Here is a 12578-nt window from a genome sequence, read left to right on the forward strand (position 1 = left end):
TATGAGTTTGTTTTCATAGCATTATAGAATCATAGAGTTGGAAGAGACCACAAGGGCCATCGAGTCCAACCCCCTGCCAAGCAGGAAACACCATCAGAGCACTCCTGACATATGGTTGTCAAGCCTCAGCTTAAAGACCTCCAAAGAAGGAGACTCCACCACACTCCTTGGCAGCAAATTCCACTGTCGAACAGCTCTTACTGTCAGGAAGTTCTTCCTAATGTTTAGCTGGAATCTTCTTTCTTGTAGTTTGGAACCATTGCTCCGTGTCCGCTTCTCTGGAGCAGCAGAAAACAACCTTTCTCCCTCCTCTATGTGACATCCTTTTATATATTTGAACATGGCTATCATATCACCCCTTAACCTCCTCTTCTCCAGGCTAAACAATCCCAGCTCCCTTAGCCGTTCCTCATAAGGCATCGTTTCCAAGCCTTTGACCATTTTGGTTGCCCTCCTCTGGACACGTTCCAGTTTGTCAGTGTCCTTCTTGAACTGTGGTGCCCAGAACTGGACACAGTACTCCAGGTGAGGTCTGACCAGAGCAGAATACAGTGGCACTATTACTTCCCTTGATCTAGATGCTATACTCCTATTGATGCAGCCCAGAATTGCATTGACTTTTTTAGCTGCCGCGTCACACTTTGTGTTTTAATTTGCAACCTGCTCTGTTGTGGGCCCCTCCAGACATCATTTTTTATTGTGCATTCATTATTTGTGCCAATACTATTTGAGCCTGCAAAAGTCTTGGGGCAGTCCTACGGCATCCATGCCACTCAGTGCGTATCCCATAGCAGGCTTCCTCAACCTCGGCCCTCCAGATGTTTTTGGCCTGCAACTCCCATTATCCCTAGCTAGCAGGACCAGTGGTCAGGGATGATAGGAACTGTAGTCTCAAAACATCTGGAGGGCCAAGGTTGAGGAAGCCTGTCCCATAGCTTCCTGCTGAACTCTTGCTGCTCTACAGTCTGGCCTTATCCAAACTTGCCTTTCACTCCTCTCTTTCCAGGCAGAGATCTGTGCTTAAATGTTCCTTGTCCAAACAGGTCCCCCTCCCCATTTTTTTTGTGCCCCAAGCATTCCCCACGAAAACCCACTTTTTAAAGCTGAAACAGAGCAAACACCAATTTGGCTTTTCTGACGTTTTCCCCCTGACTGAGCTTTAAAGAGAGGGCTTTAGTGGAGAAAGCTCCAGAGGAAAGCAAAAACAAAGGAGCTCAGACACGGAGATTTATACAGTCATACCTCGGGTTACAGACGCTTCAGGTTACATTTTTTCAGGTTACGGACTGCCGAAACCCAGAAGTAATGGAATGGGTTACTTCCAGGTTTTGGCAGCTGTGCATGCAGAGAAGCACTAAATCACGCTTTGCGCATGCGCAGAAGCGCTGAATTGCAACCTGTGCGTGCGCAGACGCGCAGCTGTGGGTTGCGAACGCTGCGGGTTGCGAATGTGCATCCCGCACGGATCACGTTCGCAACCCGAGCGTCCACTGTATTGTGGACCATGCCTGCAGGGGCGGAGAAAGGGGGTGCGGTGGGTGTGGTTCGCCCCGGGTGTCACCACTGAGGAGGGTGACAAAATGCCGGGCGGCACTCACCACGAGGCCTGCAGCGCGTCCAAGTCGCACGTCTCTCCTGGGAAAGACACAGTGGCTTGGGTGCATGCAGGCTCTGCGCTGCCCAAACGGTCCGCCCACTGCCTCCCCCCCAGCTGTAGGGTGGCTGAGTGGGAGGAGGCAGGCAGACTCCGGGGCCCCCACGGTGTGCCCCGCCCCTATGGGCAGCTTGCCCCACCACTGGGCACGCCGCCCCTGGCGCCCAAGTGGCTTCCTCCATCGCTGCATGCCTGGAAAGAGTCAGTTTGCATAAGCCATCAGGATAGCAATAGGATCATGGGATTGTGGAATTGGGAGAGCCCCAAGGGGTCATCTAACCGAACATCATTCATGGTTTATCAGGAATGAGGCATTTGCTGGTGTATGCTGCCTGGCTACTCCCACTTTGTTCCTCCTTTGGCTTAAGTAGCTTCAGCAAACCAGGAAACCCTGGTTTCCTATTAACAACTCAACCTGTTGTTGTTGGCATCTGTCTTCCTTGAGAGAAAATGGAGTGTGCCTCAAGGGGTGAAGTCAAACTGCTGCGTTAGCAGCACTGAAGTGACCTCTTTGGGGCGCAAGCCTGGGCAGTGTGTATAGAGGTCCTGGGCTGTCCGGATGACAAGACCCCCTCTTGGCCTTGCTGGTGTGGTCCAAAGGAAAGCAGAGCAATATGTTTGGCGCCAGCTTGGCTGCAGGAGTTGCCGGAAGGAGGCGTACAAGGCGACATCCAATTCTTCACACGCACCCCAAAAGTATACATATATTTATACTAGGGGGAAGTGTGTATACACAAAAGCATAATTATCTTTGGGGGAAATCGCCTGTCAAAATGTGTGTTATGCAAAACTGGGTAGAAAATGTGAATATTAGAAGACATGCCTAAGGAAATATGTGATTTTTGTGTACAGTGTGTGGATTTTATACAGAAATGACGTGAACTGAACTTGGGATTGGCAAAAGCAGAAAGCAGAAGGGACAAGTTTAACCTTCTCATTTGTGAAGAAATGGATAGCGTGTTAATGCTCATGATTTTTAATTAACTTTCCCACCAGAATTACATTAGGTAACAGTGGATGCATGCACAACATACATTTTATAGCGCCCCTGCAAAGGATTCTGGGGACTGTAGTTTGCTAAGGTGTTTGGGATTGCAGCTCTGTTAAGGGTAAACTACAGTCCCCAGGATACTTTGGGGCAGTAATGTGTTTTAAATGTTTGGTATTCATGCAGCCAGTGCCTGTGAAAACGACATCAAGGGGTCTCGCCTCTTTGACTCGTGCACTTTGCATCCAACAGAGACACCAGTACACATTAATAGAAGGGTGTCAATCTATGTTAATCTGTGTCCAGCACGTTTGATATAAATGAAATGAGCCATCAGACACCTGGAGCCAAATGCTAAATCCACACGCATTGGCATCTTGTATAAGTAATAGTTCACCAAGTTGTTCCTTCGCCAAGAGCTGAATGTTCAGGCTGAACTAGAACCTGGGTGACAGAGGCAGAGAGACGGTCTGTTTCAGAACCCCACCTTCCCACTCCTAGAACTGAGAAACTAACAATTGTCATACCTCCTCATGCTGTTTACATGTTTTGGACGCACAAGATTCTGGGAGCTTTCAAGCGCAAACCACACATTATATGCCAAGGTGTGTGGCTAACTCACCCCCTCTTTTTTTAGTGAAAAGCATCCTTAGTAATAATAATAATAATAATAATAGTAGAAGTAATAATAATAATAATAATAATAATAATAATAATAATAATAATAAATTATTTTATTTATACCCCAGCCAAGACCAGGCTCAGGGCGGCTTACATCAGGTATAAAACAATTTATTAAAATACAATTTAAAAACAAGATTAAAATACAACATTAAAATGCAGCCTCAGTAGAAACTCAAATAAAAAACTTTTTAGGGATGAAAACGTCAAATCTTCACCAAGGCCAACTATCCAGGCTGGTCCTACGTGGGCCAGAAAAAAGCCAAGGAAGTCCCCAAATAGGAGTTCCATCACAGAAGGAGAAAGGAAAAAGGAAAGAGGATCAAGCTGAATCCAAGCCAAAGGCCAGGCGGAACAACTCTGTCTTACAGGCCCTTAGGAAGCTATAACCTTTGACTAATGGAGGTGCCCTAGGCCCCACACTCAAGGTGTTGGTAAAGGTAAAGGTAAAGGTACCCCTGCCCGTACGGGCCAGTCTTGACAGACTCTGGGGTTGTGCGCCCATCTCACTTAAGAGGCCAGGGGCCAGCGCTGTCCGGAGACACTTCCGGGTCACGTGGCCAGCGTGACATCACTGCTCTGGCGAGCCAGAGCCGCACATGGAAACGCCATTTACCTTCCCGCTGGTAAGCGGTCCCTATTTATCTACTTGCACCCGGAGGTGCTTTCGAACTGCTAGGTTGGCAGGCGCTGGGACCGAGCAGCGGGAGCGCACCCCGCCGCAGGGATTCGAACCGCCGACCTTTCGATCGGCAAGTCCTAGGCGCTATAAAGCCCTATGCCGCTGAGGAAAATGTTACTTGAGAAACCACCTTATGCCTGATTAACCCAGCAGATCACTGTGGAATAGCATTCCTGTCGAGATACCACAGGTGCCCATTACCTGCACCTTCCAGAAGCAATTGAAGATATTTTTTTTGTTCTGACAGGCTTCCCCAGCTGGAATAAACGGGTCTTTGCCACATGAGCCCACTTGTTAAGGTTTCAGACTTGTTTTTAAATGTATTTGATATTTTTTGCGTTGTTAAGCGTTTTTAATTATGTGTAAATTACCTTGAGATGGCAGTTTAGAAGACGGTTAATGGAACAGCTCCCTCTGAGCTTCCTTCCTTGGAGGTTTTTAAGCAGAGGTGAGGTGGCCGCCTGTCATGGATGCTTTAGCTGAGATTTCTGCACTGCAAGCCGTTGGGCTAGATGGCTTGGGGTCCCAACTCTACCATTCTAGGATTCTAGGATTATAATAAATCAATGGTAATAATAATAAGACTAATGAATCGGCTAACCCTAAGCAGACCCTTACTCCCTTCACAGAGCTACAATTCCCAGAGTGGTTTAACAACTGGCCCCCTTTCCCAAGGAACTCTGGGAACTGTAGCATTTTGTGAAGGGAAATATTGGTCTCCTAACAACTCTCAACACACTTAACAATCTACCGTTCCCAGGATTCTTTGGGGGAAGCCACGACCATTTAAAGTGGAATTATACTGCTTTCAACGTATTGCCTTAGGGGTTTTCAAAATCAGCTGGAGGATGTGAGCAATGTATCAGACAACCTGATTATTTTCTCTTTTAACAGGTGGCTCCCAGAATCTGCCAGGTGGTTGCTGGCCAAAGGGAAGCTGAAGGAAGCTCGCAGGCATTTGCAAGCTTGTGCCAAAATGAATGGACGAAAGGAGTTTGCTGCCAAAATAAACCTTGAGGTGAAATGGGGCAGGGCTTTTATTTATTTTTTTCATCCAGAACTCACCGGAACTCAGTTCTGGCTGCTCTCAGGCGGGCGCCATTGCCATTCTAAGAGAACAAGGGAGGTGTTTATGAAGAGTTTCAGAACCCCCTTTTCTAGAAAAATAGCACTGAGTAGGGGCATTAGGAACTAATAATGAAGAAAACACACACCCCTATACAGTGGTACCTTGGGTTAAGACCTTAATTTGTTCTGGAGGTCCGTTCTTAACCTGAAACTGTTCTTAACCTGAGGTACCACTTTAGCTAATGGGACCTCCCGCTGCTCAATTTCTGTTCTCATCCTGAAGCAAAGTTCTTAACCTGAGGTATTACAGTATTTCTGAGTTAGCGGAGTCAGTAACCTGAAGCGTCTGTAACCCGAGGTACCACTGTACCACCAAGTGCTACTGCCATGGAAAATGCCACAGACTGCAACATAGAACAGCGGTGAGGGCTGCCTGCCCAGTGTCTGCTTTTCGGATATTGCAAATCATGATGTATGTGCGTGAGTGCACTATGCGAAAATCACGATGCAGGAAAAACTGTGAAGCCAGCCCGGGCCTCTGCATGGCACCATTATTATTTCAGCCATCGTGATAATATCAGTATATCATAATGTTTAGCTAGTGATTTATCGCGATGTTGAAAACCAGATATGGTAGGGTTGCTACAAAGTTGTTCAGCCTTGCTTTGCACCCACAATTTTCACCCTCATTCTCAGGGTGCCTCCTCCCTCCCTTTTTCGATGCATTAGGATCCATTTGCAAATTTTTATCCTACAAGAATGAATGGCGTTTTCTTACATTCGTACCTTGTATTATCAATACAGACTCCATTGGTTTTTAAGGATGTACATATTACGAACTGCCTTTGGGGAGGGCGCCTTCGTGGATAGAAAGATGGGGGTAAACCATTATAAATAAAACAAACACCCAGCAATTACAACCTGTTTAAAAATTGAAAATCCTGCTACAGAAACGGTTTGAGCCAAAGACCTGAAGAATATGAATAATATCTGACATTTGCATGCTCTCTCTCATATATATATATATATATATATATATATATATATATATGGGGGGGGGGCTTTCTGATCCAGTTTTGTTTCTGTTTTTACTTTCCCCTGTTGCAACAGGGTTTACTAGTGGAGGAAGAGTGAGAGACAATTCCCCACTGAGTTGCCTGCTGTTGCTCATGCAAGCCAATAGTGAATTCTGATTTTTTTAAAAATCGTGTCAGTGGAAGATTTCTTCATGCCTAATTGCCACAGGGGGTGGTTTTTCTGAGGGTGTCATGGGGCACCCCATGTGCTACAACAGCCCCAGAAAACCCCCACTTCTTAGGGCGGGGTAACCCCATTGGTGACAATGGAAAGCTTTCTTCCATGCCTAATAGCCTGGTGGAGCCAGGATGGGAGACAGCAGACCAGATGGTCTACCATGAGGAAGTCCTCCACTCCTGAACTGACCTCAGCTTCCCTTCTTCAGATGCTGAGCAAGACAGCAGCCGCGGTAGAGCAGAAGCTAGATGGGAATTATTCTTACGTGAGCATCTTCCGAACACCGATGCTGAGGAAAATCTCCTTTAGCATGGGGGCCGTGTGGTGAGATAACTCTTTCTCGCTTCCTCCTCACCTCACCCATGGGATAACGTCCTCTCTGGGCCTGAGTCTGGGGTTCCTCTGCCCATCTCTTTATCTGCCTCCCCTTCAGGTTTGGGGTGGCCTTTTCCTACTACGGCATGAGCTTGAACATCAGTGGCTTCGGCCTGAGCATGTACATGACGCAGTTTGTCTTTGGGGTCATTGAGATCCCTGCCAAACTCATCGTGTACCTCGTGGTGAATCGATTTGGACGGAAGCAGAGCCAGGCCTGGTCCCTCATCCTAGCCGGGTTATGCATAGGAGTCAACATTGCTGTCCCAAGGTGTAAGTAGCTTGGCTTTATTCTTATTGCCTCTTGTTGTTGTTGTTTTCCTTTTAAAACGTTGTTCAAGCCAAGAAAATGGATGCAAATGATCATGCCGCAGCTTCCCTGTCCTTCTGAGGGGGCTCAGAAAGAATGGCTGGGAAGTTGCCCCCCTTGCTTCTCAGGACCCCTAGGCAGCTGCCTCACTCTGCCTACCGATAGGGCCGGGCCTGAGTTGCTATCCTGCCATTGCCAGGCGGCCAAGTTGTGTTTGTGGTTACATGGGGGAGCAGGAGGACAGCCCTGCTGCCTGGCCTAGCAAATGAAGTCTCTACGTTGCAACCAAATCGCTTCACTAAATCAGATTCTGAGCATGCAAAAAGGGTGCGTTACGGGATGAAGCTCCAATCCTCACCCCTCCAAGCTGTCCATGGGACAATCTGTACTGGATTCGCTTTCATTTGCTCATGGATGGCACAGCCAACTTTGGCATCTTTCTTGAGGGTTAGGAGTACTGGATTCAGCCCCTGCATCCTCCTGACCAGATGATGGGTATCGAGGCCAGGTCAGAGTTGCTAGTGCAGCTGTGCCGTCAGGGACATCAACAAAGCAGTGGCTTTTCAGGATCCATTACAACGTTGCAGGAGGTGCTTGCGACAGCATGGCAACATGCTCAGGATTGTTAGCACTGATTTTTCCTGTTGCACATGCAAACGTTTTCCTTGTAGTAGCTCCTTTCACCTTTTCCAACTGCTTCTCCTCCCAGCACTGGGGATTTTGCGTTCTGTGGTTGCCATCATAGGCAAAGGATTCTCTGAAGCTGCTTTCACCACCGTCTTTTTGTATTCCTCAGAACTCTACCCCACTGTCCTCAGGTAAGGAGGAGCTCCTGTCTGAGCTCACAAATAACACTGCTGGAAGCCTGTGTGTGGCCGGGACCTTCTTATGCATGCTCCTCCATCCTTCAGGCTGTGCAAACACCAAATAAATACAGTCCAATCATTGGCTTTTCTCAAATGATTTACCAAAAATTACAGCTGCGATGATCAATTGACTTATTCAGGGATAGCCAATGCGGTGAGTGAGTTGAGGGGACCAGAGTGTCACACAATATTCCAAGTGTAGTCCGACCATAGATTTGTATTATGCTATTATGAAGCAGCCACATCAGGAAGAATTGAACATATTTTTGCAACAGGAGCGGGAAACCACACACACACACACACACACACACACACACACACTTAAATAATTTGGTTTGATTTGTTAAAATTTGGAAAACTAAGAAAATAAAAAATTAAAATTAAATAGGTACCATATTGGCCTGAATATAAGCCACACTTTCCCCCAAAATTCCAATTGTGAAAAGTTAAAGTTATATTTGCGACCTTACGCTGCTGGCAAAGTGGTGCGGCTCCCAGGAAGCCGCTTGGGAGCCCGGGGCTCCCAAGCCTCCCCCAAGCCACTGAATTTAAAGGTGCGGCTTATTTGCAGGTGCAGCTTATATTCGGGCCAGCACAGTATTATGCCATTATGATATCAGCAGTTCTGTTTTCAATAGGGCACTAAGCTAGCAAGGCTTAGACACTTACAAGTCACCTCAGCCCTTATTAATATTATTATTATTATTCGTAACTGAATTTGTCAGTTGCTTTCTCTTGCCCAGGGCAACCCAAAGAGACTTACAACCAAACAAACGAATGCATGGCAGATGCGGGGTGGGTTCCGGGGGCGGGGGAGAGATCCACCATAACATGCATTCCCCTTTCCGACTCACCTGGATTCCCATTCTGGGCTCCAGCTCCAAAAAGAGCCAGCAGCCTCCCAAGGAGCCCTGGGTGCCATTTTGCCAAAGGTCTCCTCCAGTTGTCCTTAGACATCTCAGCTACCACTCTCCCGACCAATAAGCTGAGAATGGAATCGTCCACCCAAGACATCCCATGCCCAGCCTATCTTTGCAGGACTCAAGCCTTATTAAATGCCTCTCTGCTTTGCTTCCAGGCAGAATGGGCAAGGGTACTGCGCCTTCATGGCACGCCTGGGTGGCTCGGTGGCTCCTCTCGTCTTCATGCTGGACAGCCTATGGAAGCTTCTGCCCCAAGTGATCTACTGCATCATGGCCGTGCTCTGCGGCTCAGCAGCCTTCTTCCTCCCTGAGACGTTAAACACGGAGCTGCCAGAGACTGTAGAGGATGTTGAAAAGCGAAGGTGAGAGCTGGGGAGAGGCAGAGAGGCAGGAAGTGGTGGTGAGGGACTGGCTGAAAATACACTCTCCAGCATTTCTCTGATGAAAATAGGGACACCCTATTCAATAATGATACAGTGGTACCTCGGTTTTCAAACGTAATTCATTCCGGAAGTCCGTTTGTGTTCCGAAACGTTTGAAAACTGAAAGCAGAAGCCTCAAAACAGGAGCCTCAATATGGAAAACTCAAAACAGAAGCCGCGTTTCCTGTTCGTCTTCTGAGGCACGTTCGAAAACTGAGGCATTTACTTCCGGGTTTTCGGCATTGGAGTTCCAAAACGTTTGACTATGGAGGCGTTTGAAAACCGAGGCACCACTGTAATAATAATAATTTTATTATTTATACCCCTCCCATCTGACCGGGTTCCCCCAGCCACTCTGAGTGACTTCCAACATATATAAAAACATAATAAAACATTACCCATTAAAAAAAAATTCTATGCCTTCTGAGAGCCAGTGGTGGTGTAGTGGTTAAGAGCAGTAGACTTGTAACCTGGGGAACCGGGTTCGCATCTCTGCTCCTCCACATGCAGCTGCTGGGTGACCTTGGGCTAGTCACACTTCTCTGAAGTCTCTCAGCCCCACTCACCTCACAGAGTGTTTGTTGTGGGGGAGGAAGGGAAAGGAGAATGTTAGCCGCTTTGAGACTCCTTAAAGGGAGTGAAAGGCGGGATATCAAATCCAAACTCTTCTTCTCTTCTTCTGATGTCTTCTAACTGTTGTATAGTTACTTATCTTCTTGGACCGGGGATCACATAACTCTATACCCTCCAATATTTCCCTGATGAAAATAGAGGCATCCTAAAGAAAAGCAAGACATTCTGAGATTGCATCAGAAACCAGGACGGCTTCTGTAAATCCAGGACTGTCCCTCCCTGGAAAATAGGGACATTTGGAGGGTTTGTGAAAACTAACTGGTGGGAGACCCTGCTCTATTTGTGCTAATGTGCCAGCCTCCACTTCTCAGCAAACAGCACTGATCTTTTTCTTTGTTGTTTCCCTGTAGCTCAGAAAGTGAGAAACACCTGCGTGGGAAGGTGTCTGAAGTCGTGCCTCTGCAGTCGTTACAGAAGTGACCTGCTGAGGGGTTGCTGCAGCTAGCAATGGGGGACTTGGGGATTGCAGAAAAGATGATCAAGGGCAACATGGGTGCGCAGGCTTAGAGTTTCTAATGCAATAAAGTGAAGGGCGCAATCCGCTTTGGTGTCATTCCTCAGCATGGAGGTGAGTGGTTGGTGAGATCGCTGATTTCCAGGTCTTGCTCTCGGCTGTTTAATTCATTTGTGGTTCGACTGGAGTGCTGGCAGTTACAAGGAGGGCTCAGGAGGACATTCCCTAACAGACAATTGCTGGTTTTGCCATTTGCACAACAAAAAGGGCATAGCACAGAATTTTCTAGAACAGCAAAGGGCACCAAAGGCAGGAAGCAACCACCCCCTCCCAGGTCAGTTCTCTTCTTTCTTAATTGCCACACACATCAAACATCATGACTGGAAACACAACAGAAGCCTTACCTGTACAGTACAGTGGTACCTCGGGTTAAGAACTTAATTCGTTCTGGAGGTCCATTCTTAACCTGAAACTGTTCTTAACCTGAGGTACCACTTTAGCTAATGGGGCCTCCCCCTGCCGCTGTGCGATTTCTGTTCTCATCCTGAGGTAAAGTTCTTAACCTGAGGTACTGTTTCTGGGTTAGCGGAGTCTGTAACCCGAAGCGTCTGTAACCTGCGGTACCACTGTATAGAAATGTGGCTCAAATGCACATATTTTGCAAGTAATCCTTCCCTTCCTAACCACCCTGCCAAGAATGAGAGGTCAGCATCTGCTGTGGCTTTGGCCTGAAAGAAGGGGGTAAGTTGTTGCAAAGATGTGGGCTTCAGTATAGCTTGGATCTCACCAGACTATTATTTATTAAATATGTATACCACCCTTCATCCATAGATCTCAGGGTGGTTCATGCCATCCCCCCAACCCCCCAAAAAAACTCCAAAACACCACAATCTATAGGATTTAGCCATATGCCAGGATATACTCTAGATCCAGCCAGCTGTCTGAGCCTCTTGGGCTTACTGATCAGAAGGTTGGCGGTTCAAATCCCCACAACAGGGTGAGCTCCCATTGCTCGGTCCCAGCTCCTGCCAACCTAGCAGTTAGAAAGCATACCAGTGCAAGTAGATAAATAGGTACCACTGAGGCGGGAAGGTAAACGGCGTTTCTTTGTGCTCTGGCTTCGAAACAGTGTCCCATTGTGCCAGAAGTGGTTTAGGCATGCTGGCCACCTGACCTGGAAAGCTGTGGACAAATGTCGGCTCCCTTGGCCTGAAAGCGAAATGAGCTCCACAACCCCATAGACGCCTTTGACTGGACTTAACTGTCCAGGGGTCCTTTACCTTTTACCTAAAGGTATTTCCCAAACTGGATAGCTACTTCATTGATTTTACTAGAGCTGGGGGACACTTTCACCACTGGGGTTCACCATTAGTAGCATATGTGGCAGTAGCACAGCTTCCTTCTTATTTCTTCAGGGTTTGCTGTTGTGTTTTCAGCAGCAATTGAAAATTGCGCCCTGAACCTAACCTTGTTCCAGGGTGTGTGTGGGTGTGTGGGTGTGAACTATTCAGAAAAACTGCAAAGTGAACTTCTTTGCTAGGAGGGTTGAGAAACAGAAAACCTCAGACATTTTCTTTGGAGGAAATAACTTCTCAGCTCTAAATTTAACATTTCTTGCTCATTGTGTACAACAGTGGTTCTCAAAAGGATTTAATGCTCCACACCAGTATGGCAGAAGTGTGGCAGGAAGATTCAAGGACAATCAAAGAAACATTTAAATCTTTCAGTATATAGTATAGAAAAATATAGTATAGTATAGTATAGTATAGTATAGTATAGTATAGTATAGTATAGTATAGTATAGCATTCTATCAAAACAATTATTTTTAATTTTCAGAATATGGCTAGATATCTTTTCAAAATGAGAGCAGAGACGGAAATATGGTTGACTGACTGGAACAGTGTTATGATTTAGTAGGGCTGTTTTTTTTTTAATACAATTGTACAGCACGATTTTTGAATTTCTTTCCAGTCTTGAATTTTTTAAAATTAAATGAACCTGAAGCCACAAACTGAAATATTCAGAGTTTGCCCTGTGTTCTTGTTTCCCTTTAAAAGAAAGGGAGATGACCTTGCAAAAAGAGCCTTGACCTCCCCTATCTCCACTCAAGGACACTGCTCTGAGAAAAGGAGAGCAAATCAATATTTTAGGATTATATTGATCTGTAACAGGCCCTCTCTGCTCTGTTTATGCAGCACAGAGGGCCTTCGTTCTGCTGCAATGCCTTGCTGTGAATTAATACAATTAGCCTTGAACCATATATCATT

General features: G+C 46.6%; 1 protein-coding gene across 1 annotated transcript in view; it reads left to right on the forward strand.

Moving 5' to 3' along the window:
• LOC307211946 (solute carrier family 22 member 7-like) overlaps nucleotides 1-10396 on the forward strand; it is a gene marked incomplete at its 5' end in the record, with an annotated part of 18391 nt that extends 7995 nt beyond the window's left edge. Inside the window, 6 exons of the mRNA XM_079969114.1 lie at nucleotides 4900-5023; nucleotides 6536-6651; nucleotides 6761-6975; nucleotides 7722-7830; nucleotides 8957-9163; nucleotides 10207-10396. Coding sequence (XP_079825240.1) covers nucleotides 4900-5023; nucleotides 6536-6651; nucleotides 6761-6975; nucleotides 7722-7830; nucleotides 8957-9163; nucleotides 10207-10276 — 841 coding nt within the window. The 3' untranslated portion in view covers nucleotides 10277-10396. The remainder of the gene's footprint in view (nucleotides 1-4899; nucleotides 5024-6535; nucleotides 6652-6760; nucleotides 6976-7721; nucleotides 7831-8956; nucleotides 9164-10206) is intronic.
• Nucleotides 10397-12578: the final 2182 nt, after the last annotated feature.

The sequence above is a fragment of the Podarcis cretensis genome (assembly GCF_951804945.1).
Source record: "Podarcis cretensis genome assembly, chromosome: 3".
NCBI lineage: Eukaryota > Metazoa > Chordata > Lepidosauria > Squamata > Lacertidae > Podarcis > Podarcis cretensis.